Source organism: Salvia splendens, chromosome 19 (assembly GCF_004379255.2).
Source record: "Salvia splendens isolate huo1 chromosome 19, SspV2, whole genome shotgun sequence".
NCBI classification, from domain to species: domain Eukaryota; kingdom Viridiplantae; phylum Streptophyta; class Magnoliopsida; order Lamiales; family Lamiaceae; genus Salvia; species Salvia splendens.
In genome coordinates, this window is record NC_056050.1 from 12,634,163 (window position 1) to 12,642,815 (window position 8,653).

Here is an 8,653-nt window from a genome sequence, read left to right on the forward strand (position 1 = left end):
ATCTCTTACTTTATCATTTATACATTAATGCCCGTGCAGAAACAAATGTTTATCCTTTTTAGTACGCATGGGTATTTGACCGCACATTAATTTTCGTATGCAACAAACATTTATATGTAGCAAAAGCGTGACTAAATAGTACTACATCCGTTCCCCTATAAGAGCATCTCCAAGGGGGAAAGAAAAATTGAGAAAGTATATTTCTCATTTACCTTCTCAAAAATGTAATTATACCTTCTTAAAAAATAATGGACTCCGAGGGGAGAATGTAAATTACAAAGACAAACAAAAATAAATAACTTTATACCTTTTGTTCCAAGAAGATGTAAAGATATATTCTCAAAATGAAAGAAAATATAATACCTCCTAAAACATAATCGATCGATCCGGGATCTGGTTACAACCAAACATCTCATTTAAAATATTTACAAACAATAAATTGACATTGCTTATGAATGTTTAGAGAGGCAACTCCTCGATTTTTCCACTACAGAATCTGTGCAGGTGTGTTGCGGGAACTATCTCCATGCAGTTTCGCTTGATTCTGTGAAAATTGAACTGTGATCTCCAATCAAGCACTGAATAGCTTCAATAGCAAGAAGGCCACCTGTCATTCCATCATCAAGGGGGATCGAGGATGATGCATCTTCAGCTTCATCATCTGCTGCATGCATACAAAACAAATTCGTTATGCAAAACTCCTTATCAATCGTTCGTGTTGCAATGCTCACGTACTGTAAGTAAGACGGACTTTACTTCTCTCGTGACTTGTATACCGAATAACTGCCAATTACTAGTATTATAGTAGCAATAGACCTCCCAATTACAGAAGCACAAATTAAGATCCTATCATAGAAAACTCTTGAGTATATTGTAAATCTTAAAGAACATTGAGTGTATATTACCGAAGAAGACAAATGCAATGCACCCTTTATAAAAAAAAAACTGGACCACAAGTTTGGGGCATCCTTGACCCTTTAAATGAGTTCCATTCACTAAAAATTGAGAGCACAATGCTATGGTAACTTCACATTTACAAACTTTGTTATATGTAGTTGATGCATAAGCTGAAAAAGTTACCTGAAAGCATCTCCCCCACACTATTGTTGGAGGCAGAATCTATGTTTGTCTTAGAAGCACACTTTTCTGGTTGGTTCCATATCTGTTTATAATGCTCTGGTCTCTGGCCTCTCTGCCACATAATGATTGGAGCCAGTTCCACTGCAAGGCTTCGAGCATCCATCTGTATGATGATTTAGCATAATTACAAAGAAAAAAAATTAAACAGCAAACAAACTCAATGAAGTGTTTTCAATTCAACTAGTTACATTAAGTAGATTATGCGACTTTCAGATATAACCACGTAAAACGAAACACTCCCCCTGTCCACCAATAGTGTGCAAACATTAAAAGGTTTCCACCAAAATTGAATTGTCATTTTTTGGTAAAAAAAAGTCACTACTCTTCCTTATTTACAAAAGAACCCCAGCATTACCTACCATAAATCACCCAAGTGACTTAACTTTTTATTCACGATGCGACTTTTCCTATGCTACAAAAACATCTACCCAAATATTTTATTAAAACCCACACCCCTCCAGCGGCCCAAAAACGATTGGGGTTGTGCATGTTGCTTAAATATTTATCATAAAGCTTAACCCACAGAGCTTAAGTGAAGAAAGGGTAGGTAAAGGTAATGAGAGATAAAATTTATGAAATTGCTTCCTTTCTTTTCTTTCTTTATTATGATCGAGGAGCTTACTCTGAGGAGCACAAAATGGATAAACACTGATTTTAGAATAGATCTAATACCATAAAATGATTAAAGACTGAATTTCCTATAGCATAAGTGAGAAAAGAACGTAGCGCCAATACAGACTGAAGCAACTGCTAATTGCACCTCTAGGCAAGCACATGTTCAAGTTAATGGATGCAATGCAGAGAATGCTGCCAAAATAACAGAGACAAGAGACAGAATGAGAAATAGATGCAGATTACCTTGTTAAGAAGAGATTTTTGGCTGACACGATGTAAGAGTGCAGTAATTAGTTCTAGGGTCATATAATTAACAGTGGCCAGTTTCTTGAGAGTATTTCTCGTTAGATGTGGGCTGAAGCGGGCAGCTATGATATCATAATACAGTTCAAACGGGATCAACGGCTCAGGGAGACTTGCAATATAGCACTTCATAAGTTCTGCAGTATCAACAGGGTTTATCCCCTCAGGTAGCAATGCATTTGGGTCTGCATAAAAGAAAACAGCAAAATTGGATGGATAAAGTTGTTGTTTGTGAAGAATATACAAGAGCCGAAAAATGAATTCTTACTAGAATACCTTGATTGTACAAGGATACTAACTGCCGCAGGACTTTTTTGTTACCCTGTGCCTTGAACAACTCCTGGGAGCTCAGTCCTAGTCAATGAAAGTAAAGCTTTCCTTTCATAATTATTAGTGATAGGGTTACTCATTTCTCGTTTCCCAACTTGCAGCGATTTCAAAAAAATGTCCCTAACTTACGTTTTCTCTTCTAAAACCCCAAACTTTAAGCCTGATATATGTCCCGGTTGACATAATCCAGAGATGGAGGAACAATGAGTCAACTCACCAAACTCTTATGATTAACCAAAAAAATCCACCTCCATTGAACAATAATCCACAGAGGTAACTCGCCATTCCTTCACTAGACTATTATAGTGGGCCATATATCAAACGTTTTGCAAAGTTAGGGGTTTTTTATGAGAAAATATGAGATGTGGCCATTTTCTAGAAAGCATTGAAAATTGGGGACACGAAACATGATTAACTCTTAAATCTTAATAATACTAAAATGTTGACAGTAAATCAACCAACACAAAAAGTCACCTGACAATATGAGGAAGTCTGCACATTTCATCAATATGCAAGGAATGGGGGCACTAGACTCTTGGTGCTGGACAGTAAGCTCAAGGGGGGTCCCAAATACTAATGAGCAAAAAAGACAAGTAAATATCTGTGAATAAACTGGTTCAATGTATCATACTACTATACTAGAAGTTTTGTATTCCATAAAAATATAATAGTCACATTGAACTATTGAAGTAAAAAGAAATGCAAAATAATCAACTTCTGATATTTTTGGTCATAATCCAGTAATGCATATACTCATAATCATTTCTACGAGACACAAGCCAACTTTTTCTTGCACACCAGGCCACTTAAGTGATGAGCACAAAAATGAAGAAACCCACCATCAGTACTCGCAACTCCCTGCAAAAGTTGTAAGGCATAAATAAATTAACACAGTCCACGTTTAAAAGTACCAACAACAATAAGAGAATTTTTGTGTGCTTCTAGTTCTAGTTACACCCAAAAATCCTATTTTAGAAACCTTAATATCTAAACAACTAGTCATGAATCATTGTTAATAAATTAGGGTATGCACAGAGACGTTTCGGGGGGGGGGGGTGTACAGAAGTAAAAATAATGTCCTAGCACCTTTTGCCATCGTTCCAAATCTGTCAGCAGATTCTTGCTCTTTTCAGCAGTCTTCTTTGCCACCTGTTAACAAAATGATATCATCACTATCAGAAGCATGATAAGAATTATTTCTGATTACTTAACACCCATCAACACTGGTAATTGTAATTTAACACATTCTATCAAACGCAGATGAAATGATTCCACAGAATTGCGCACTAAGAGGTGTTCCTCTCCTTTTTATAAGAAACTATTAGTATCTATCCTATTCTCTTTAGCTTGATAATTTTGCTCCCCTTCTTTATATACAGAACTATAGTCCATCTCGATAGATCACTCAGAAATGAATATGCTGTTATACCCTTATATCAGCATTCACATTTCTGGAAATTAGATTGGTCTAGAATTACTGATGGTGGACACAGTTCCTCTGGCACAGAACCTTATAACATCAACCGGATAATAAGAACAAAAAAGCAACCTTATCCAGCATTTCCTACCCTAGCAGTCAAGACCAAGGATTAGTTTGTCTAATGGTCTGACTGAGACATGCAAGCCCTAAACAACAATGTACCAAGCTGAGACTTTAAAGAAACAAATTAGTAATTAGAAACATAAACTATATTTGCAGATTGAAGCAAGAACTAAATGTATGCAAGTGAAATTAAATTTGGTTATGCTGGAACATAAAATTCACTGGAATGATGAACATATACTATAGTAACAGACTAGGTAATCAACGTCATTGATAAACTAACTATGGAAGTACTCCTAATATGGATAACTTGTATAGTTATTACCTCTTCCACTTTTGTTTTTCCAACAGCCATCTTATCTTTTGTTTCTGATATCCCCTTCCTCAAAAACATGCTTGTTGTGGCCGCAGCTGAAATAAGACGTTCCTGCATGGATTGCCTGGTTGATGGCTGCTGCAGGACAGCCCAACGGCTTTTGACTGCAGACCCAACCTTTCCAGCCACATCAGAAACATTCTCCTTTGCATCCTTGGCAGCTTCCTCAACAAATGCCCCAGCAGAGTGTCCTGCTCCTTTAAGCTTGACCCCTATTTATCAACATTGGACATGTCTTATAACAAGGATGTTCACCAAGATAATACAGAATCAATTAAGAATACCTGAGGATTGAATGAAACCACTAGCCTTCTCTTGCCACAGAGGCGACATAGGTGATGATGGCATTTGGTGTATCCAAAATTCACCAGAAAATAAAACCTCTGTAGGGGTTCAGGAAGATGATACCATGAAAAAGAGGCTCCATCATTCTCAATTTCAGAGAGATTAAAATACAATAAACCAGCCCAAATCCATTACTGTTGATGCTAATTATTTAACTATTTACTGAAATTAATAGAAAATATATAAAAGCTAAATAATTAAAATCTCCGTTAGCTGCAATTTCGTCGTTAAAAACTGTATTCAGCGACAAATGAATAAAAAATCAAGTTAAAACTAAGTGATCCAATCATAGGAGAACTAATCATGAAATCAATCCCAGAAACAAAGGCATGATCAAACGTCAAAATCATTGACTCTAATTTACCATATCAAACCTGTAGAGACGGCATATATTTGAAGACCGGTAACAGATACATATTATCAGTTTCGTAGTTACAATATACGCTTGCGAAACATATAACTATCAAAGATCAGCCTAGAAGAACAATAAATTAGGGTTTTGCTCACCTCTACTTTAATTATTAAGTAGTGTTTGTTTGTGCAACAACAAGGAATGAAAGCTTCAGCAATCCGATTAAATTTTGAAAGATTTCAACGGAGGAAACAAGAGGCAAGAGAGTTTATATTTTACTAGTTTTTGTGATTGGTTTGTAACAGTGAAGGATTCAACGAGAATGAGCAGCTCCCGTCCCTTTCTCCTCCCTATAAAATTGATAGTTAAAAGACTGATAATTGGATATGTGAAATTTTATCTTTCGAAATTCTGTACTCCTTATTCTAATTTTTATTTCATTTTTTTTCTCTAATATACTTTCTCAAGAGCATCCACAATGATTTTAGGCTAGTCATAGGCTAGCCACAACTCATGCCACATCATAGCACTAAAAACTCCTCATTCTACATCATCAGGACAAGCAACTGGACAAGCAATAGGCTAGTCACAATAAATAAAATTATAAAAAATAAATAATTAACAATTACACAAAATACAGAATTAAATTTACGACACAGATACGGAAAAATTCAATAATAATAGTAAAATTAAAAAAGTACATTAATTACAAAAAAATTACATTAATATAAAAAAATTACATTAATTAAAAAAACCCCTCTTCCACACACGAGCCCCCGCCTCCGCCTCACTCCTCGTGGCCGTCGCCGCCGTTGTCGCCGCTATCCGGGACCCCACCTCTGCGGCTTCTGAGCCTGCGTCTGAGCCCCCCAACCATGCCGCGGCGGCATCCAAATCGACCCGCATACTCTCGAGCATTGAGTGAAGAAACCTCTTCTCCACGGGGTCAGTTGCCGCCCTCCATTCAGCTAAGATCTTGTGCATCTGAGCCCGTGTTTGTTGACGCGCGAAGAAGGCGAGCTCGGTTGGCGACGAGCCAACAGGGGGGGATAGCGACTGGACCTCCTGGGACCCCTGGGCGACCCCCCTCACTACTCGTTGCGCCTGCCTTTACCCAACCGGGCGAGTGCGGCGAGTAAATGATGGAGGGGACGGGAACTCCTGAACATCCTCAGGGAGGTCGTGGGAACCGCCGCTGCTGCCGCTGTAATCACCGGCACAGTTCAGTCGCTGCTTCTTCGGCCAGCCGGCATTGACACCTGCCTGAAACTTCTCGGAGTCCATCAGGACCTCATAGTAGTTCGAGTAGGTGAACTCCTTATAAAGCCCGGGCACGGGGAAGGCTTTCTCCGCTATCCTCCTGCAGTCCTCGTTAGTTTGGCCACTAGTCTGCATGCAGAGGGCGTTGGTGTACAAGCCCAAAAATCGGGAGACCGCATCCCTGATTTGGTCCCACCCCTTCCGGCACTCATCCCCGCTGTGTGGCCTCCCCTCCGGGCAAAATGCCTTGTAGGCTGCTGATATTTTAGCCCATAAGTTGACGATCCTCTCATTGTTCCAATGGATGGGATCATCGCAAACACTCACCCAAGCCTTGGACAGCGCGACGTTCTCCGCATCCGGCTGTCGTCATCAGCCGGCTGCGACGACTCACCGACCACCCTTTGGCCCTTCCCCTTGCCTTTCTTCTTCACCTTTCGTGTGATTGCATACTGTAAAACTCTAATGGTTATTTTCCAATAAATGCAACAGATTATTTTTTTCATAATGTTATATTTTACATTTAATAGTTATTTATTGCATATTTAAATGTATGAGCAAACGTTACAAAGTCTAAGTCTTTGTTTTAGTAGACCGGTTGTGGGCGTCGTCCAATTTAAGGTAACACGGTCAGTTATAAACAAAGAAAAATAAGAATTTCACAACCTAGATAGGCCTAGACTACCTATCGCGAAAGGTTGCAATGTCAGTCCGATTATTTCTAAACCTTATTGAAATAAGATGACGTTGGTGTGGTATAGCACTGAATGGATCTAACAGCAAGACGAGTCTTTATGCTATCTACTGAAAGACGAGGACTTGAGAATTAATTTCTTAATCAATGTACGTTAGCATTGAGCATACGATATTGAGTATCCACTACTTTGACTTACCAAAGGTGCGGGTTTTTCGCAACCCAACGATCCAGGTATATTGGGTAGTGGTGATCATTATCTAGAGGTGCTAGGATTGCTATTATGTTGAAACGTGCGCGAGGAGAGTCTCGTTTGATAACATCCACAAGAGGAGCTCGAAACGAGGTTTTATTACTCGGAACCTAGCTAGTTGGAGTTTGATTACTCTATGAATAATAAATAAGAGTTTCTTACTAAGTCCACTCTTGGAATTCGAAATATGTTAATTAATTAAGTCTATAGCAGACATTAATTAATTAATGGATGTTTCTATCTTAAGCGCGGGAAATAAATAAAATGCAATTAAAGGAAACCCGGAATACTTGTAATTTCGGATTTGGAAGGCAATGCAATATTACTTCTGTAGTGGCTGCTCGTAATATTCCAATATAAGCTTATATTAAATTGTGGGTTCAATTTAGTTAGTAAAAAGCTAATTGGGTGAGGCCTGTTCCAAATTCTTCCTTAGATCCCTGACTGGGCCCAATGTGTGACTTAATATAAATAGGAGAATAAAGGAGACAGAAAAAAAACACAACAATTATTGTCAAAATTTTCGTCACCCCCTCTAAAGAGAGATCTCGAAAATTGTGCTTCCTCCGTGAGCAGTTTCTGTCTTTCATTATTCGAGTCCTAGTACGTTGGTGAGATTTGCCCACACAAATATCAGCGTATAGTCCGAGACACCAGTCAGAAGATCCGAGGTCTTGTATTGTAGATCTTCACGTGGAGACGGAGCAAGCCATCATCGATTCTTGATTGAATAAACAAGGTAAATTGGCTAATTCCGTAGTAAGCATGTTTTAGGAATTTATGTGCTAAAGCATGTTTTAATTCAAGTTACGAGCATGATACATGTGATAATTACGCTAATAGATTTTGTCTAAATAATCTGCTAAATAGATCAAATTCATGTGATCCGTTCTGAACGCACGCTTCCGCTGCCAGCCGTTTCAGTTGGTATTAGAGCCAGTCTTTGGCTCTGATTATTTGGATTTAAATTTCGCGAAATTCATTTATGCATGTGTTATTTGATTGCGAGCATGTTCTTGGTGTTTTTGTTTAATTTTATGCATGATGAACTCAAGAACTATCGAATCAAAGAACTTGAATTGCTCGAACGCACCAAGTGCGATCGAGGTAGGGATGTCGAGACAGTGGGAGCCGGGAGCCGTGATCACGGGGTGACGCGCAGACGAGTGGGGACTCGTGCGCGCCGCCGGCCGAGACCACACGCACCAGACGGAACCCGGGTCAAGGTCGACGCAGCGGTGACTGGCGCGGAGTGGTGGCTCGTCCGAGAGCCACCGAGACACCGCGAGACACCAGGCCGAACCCTAGGCGGAAGGTCTGAGCTGGCCGAGAGCGGCCGCGCCACCGCGCGCACAGCTGGCCGAGAGCTCGCGCCAGCCGTCGAGACGCCTGGCCGAGACGGACGCGCGGTATCGCGCACCGTGTGCCGAGGCAGTGGGAGC

At 39.7% G+C, this 8,653-nt stretch overlaps 1 protein-coding gene across 2 annotated transcripts; it reads right to left on the reverse strand.

The window, feature by feature from the left end:
• Positions 1-284: 284 nt before the first annotated feature.
• LOC121778120 (uncharacterized Rho GTPase-activating protein At5g61530) lies at positions 285-5,375 on the reverse strand. 2 transcript variants are annotated; one of them, XM_042175418.1, is made up of 10 exons: positions 5,160-5,375; positions 4,592-4,690; positions 4,257-4,519; positions 3,475-3,537; positions 3,228-3,246; positions 2,863-2,961; positions 2,335-2,412; positions 1,999-2,243; positions 1,081-1,243; positions 285-664 (listed from the first exon to the last, which is right to left on the reverse strand). In XM_042175418.1, the coding sequence occupies exons 2-10, from the start codon at positions 4,653-4,655 to the stop codon at positions 519-521; spliced, it is 1,140 nt and encodes a 379-aa protein (XP_042031352.1). In that variant the 5' UTR covers positions 4,656-4,690; positions 5,160-5,375; the 3' UTR covers positions 285-518. The 2 variants fall into 2 exon arrangements, with proteins under 2 accessions (XP_042031352.1, XP_042031353.1); XM_042175419.1 differs by having other exon boundaries at positions 285-661; positions 5,160-5,373.
• Positions 5,376-8,653: the final 3,278 nt, after the last annotated feature.

Excerpts from the sequence above, each read along its gene's own strand:
- LOC121778120 (XM_042175418.1), bottom strand. The coding sequence starts at position 4,655 with ATGCCATCATCACCTATGTCGCCTCTGTGGCAAGAGAAGGCTAGTGGT. Across the intron at positions 2,413-2,862 it reads AGACTTCCTCATATTGTCAG|GACTGAGCTCCCAGGAGTTG; the intron begins GTGACTTTTTGT and ends TTCATTGACTAG. Across the intron at positions 665-1,080 it reads TGTGGGGGAGATGCTTTCAG|CAGATGATGAAGCTGAAGAT; the intron begins GTAACTTTTTCA and ends GTATGCATGCAG.